General features: G+C 34.2%; 1 protein-coding gene across 1 annotated transcript in view; it reads left to right on the plus strand.

The window, feature by feature from the left end:
* The window catches only part of DOPEY1 (dopey family member 1), a 145,369-nt gene that overhangs the window by 114,686 nt on the left and 28,218 nt on the right, over positions 1-2,465 (plus strand). Inside the window, 3 exon segments of the mRNA XM_012638177.1 lie at positions 643-785; positions 1,066-1,215; positions 1,363-1,424. Coding sequence (XP_012493631.1) covers positions 643-785; positions 1,066-1,215; positions 1,363-1,424 — 355 coding nt within the window.

Raw genomic sequence — 2,465 nt, forward strand, 5'->3', positions numbered from 1 at the left:
TCAGGTGGTGTGCATTGCACTTTTTAAGTGTATTTTTTAAGAAAGGAAAGTACTTTTGTATCACAGTATGGTAGGAGGTGGTCTAATGATGCCTGCCTCTATAAAGTATTTCACAGTTTACCAAACATTTTTATATACATTCTCTGACAGGCTCTTTTTTAAAACCCTGTTATACATTCTTGCATGTCATTTTTGTTTCCCCTTTACAGATGTGGATCCCAGGCCTTATAAATATTAGAACAATATGACTTACGACCAAATAGCTATTAATTGACAGAGTTGGGACTTCTTTAGCCTAGTTAATTTGTTTAGTTTTTCTCAGGCCACCTTATGTTCGAGAGTCAGAGAAAGAGAGCACTGAGTTTCTAGTCCTAAATTCACTATTTATTCAGTGTTTCTATCACATTAGAAAGTTCCTGTACTTTCTTTTTTTTAATATGTCCCTATCTCAGTTGGAAGTACTAAAATTGGCCCACATTTATGTCCTGTAGTTACAATGGACAGAAAATCAGACTGTGGCAAAAACCATTAATATAAAAATGATTTAGGAATATCTAATTTAAAATTTTTCTGATTGTGAGGTATTCTAGGTTTTCTTATAAACTGAAAATCAATACTGATGGTATCAGTTTCAGTTCATAGATTATACTCCATTTCATTTCTTATATTTTATAGGTTTTGGCTCATCTTTTGGATATGGTTTTCTATAGTGATGAAAAGGAGCGGGTTATTCCTTTACTTGTAAATATTATGCATTATGTTGTGCCCTACCTCCGAAATCACAGGTACTGCTTATTATTTAAATGGATTTTTAAATTCATTCATAGCCTGTTAGAAACAAATTCTGTTTCCTTATTGCCATTTCTGTAATTATCATAAAATGACATTATTTTTACCTTGAATTATGATTGGTTAAAAAACGTATTCATATATTATTTCTCTTATGGTGCTTTTTATTTCATGTCTTCACGTCTTTGTCTTAGGTAAATATGAACATTTGTGTATAACTTAATATGATGATCAACGTTAGAACATATAGCTTAAGGCGGTTTTTCTTCCTTATAGTGCACATAATGCCCCTAGTTATCGAGCCTGTGTTCAGTTGCTCAGCAGTCTTAGTGGATATCAGTACACACGGAGAGCTTGGAAAAAAGAAGCCTTCGACCTCTTTATGGATCCCAGTTTCTTTCAGATGGATGCCTCCTGTGTTAATCAGTAAGTTTCCCTCTTGCTTTTATTCAACATAATAATGCACCTCACAGTCTGTTGAAATCAAATACTGTCTTACAAAGTAGAACTCTGTTCTTTAACCGTAACAACAACAAAATTTAAATTACATATCACAATCTTAATCTCTTTCAGTTGGAGAGCAATTATGGACAATCTGATGACACATGATAAGACAACATTTAGAGATTTGATGAGTGAGTATTGTGGGATAATAGTCCAGACAGTGTCTTTCTTGTACATGATTCATTCTTACTATCTATTTTGCTCTTTTCTGGAAACTACTAAATTAGCTCTTTGTTAAGTTATACTTGGTACCCTATGGGAACATAATGTTAAAACTTACAGAGGATGACTTAGCAATAAATAACAAGTAAAACTATTTGTCCTTTTGGGGCAACTAGTGGAAGGAAGAGGCCATGTCTAATTTGACTCTAAATTGTTTCCCCAGCTCACAGCATTGTACCTGACATGTAACAGGCACTCAGTAATTATTGAATGAATGAGAGAGGTGATGAGACAGAGAAAGACAGTCAGTTGGATCCAACCTATCAGACAAATCATTCTAAATCTCTAGGGTTCAATTTATCTCCTCTGAAGAAGGGGGACAGAGACAAGAAGGTCCAAATCACCCTCCACCCCGCTTTCTACTCTATTTTGATTGGTTTTACACTTTAGGCTTCTTTTTAGTATTTCACTGAAAAAAGGTTTTCTTGATTTTTTTAAAAAAGCTCTAAAGTTACAAAACTGAATGAACTTAAATAACAGCGAAATTGTATGATTTTGTAAGATTTTGTGTAGATTCTTTAGCCAAAGCTACAGTTTTCTGATCTGGAAAAGCATTGTTTTTTTCTCTTTCCTCTTCACAGGGTTGTTTTAAGGTTCAAATTCATCCATTCAATAAACATTTATTAAAATACAACAATGAGCCAGGCATTGTGCTAACCTTAATCAAACTTTAAAAACTATTTCAGTGAGTAAGAAGTTGTAAAGGAAATAAAATAGGGTGACGTGTGATAGATTTTAAATAATAGCTAAAGGGCTCATATTTGAGGTGAAACTAAAGAACCCAACATGAAAAAGCCTAGAGACAGAATATTCTAGGCATAAGGCAACAAAAATTACAAAGGTCTGAGGGTGGGAGCAAGCTTGGTGAGTTCAAGGAACAGCAAGCAAGACAATGAGGCTGCAGCAGAGTGAGTTGGGGTGAGTAACATGACATGAGGAAGGAGAGAAAG

The sequence above is a fragment of the Propithecus coquereli genome, unplaced genomic scaffold (assembly GCF_000956105.1).
Source record: "Propithecus coquereli isolate 6110/MARCELLA unplaced genomic scaffold, Pcoq_1.0 Scaffold127, whole genome shotgun sequence".
NCBI lineage: Eukaryota > Metazoa > Chordata > Mammalia > Primates > Indriidae > Propithecus > Propithecus coquereli.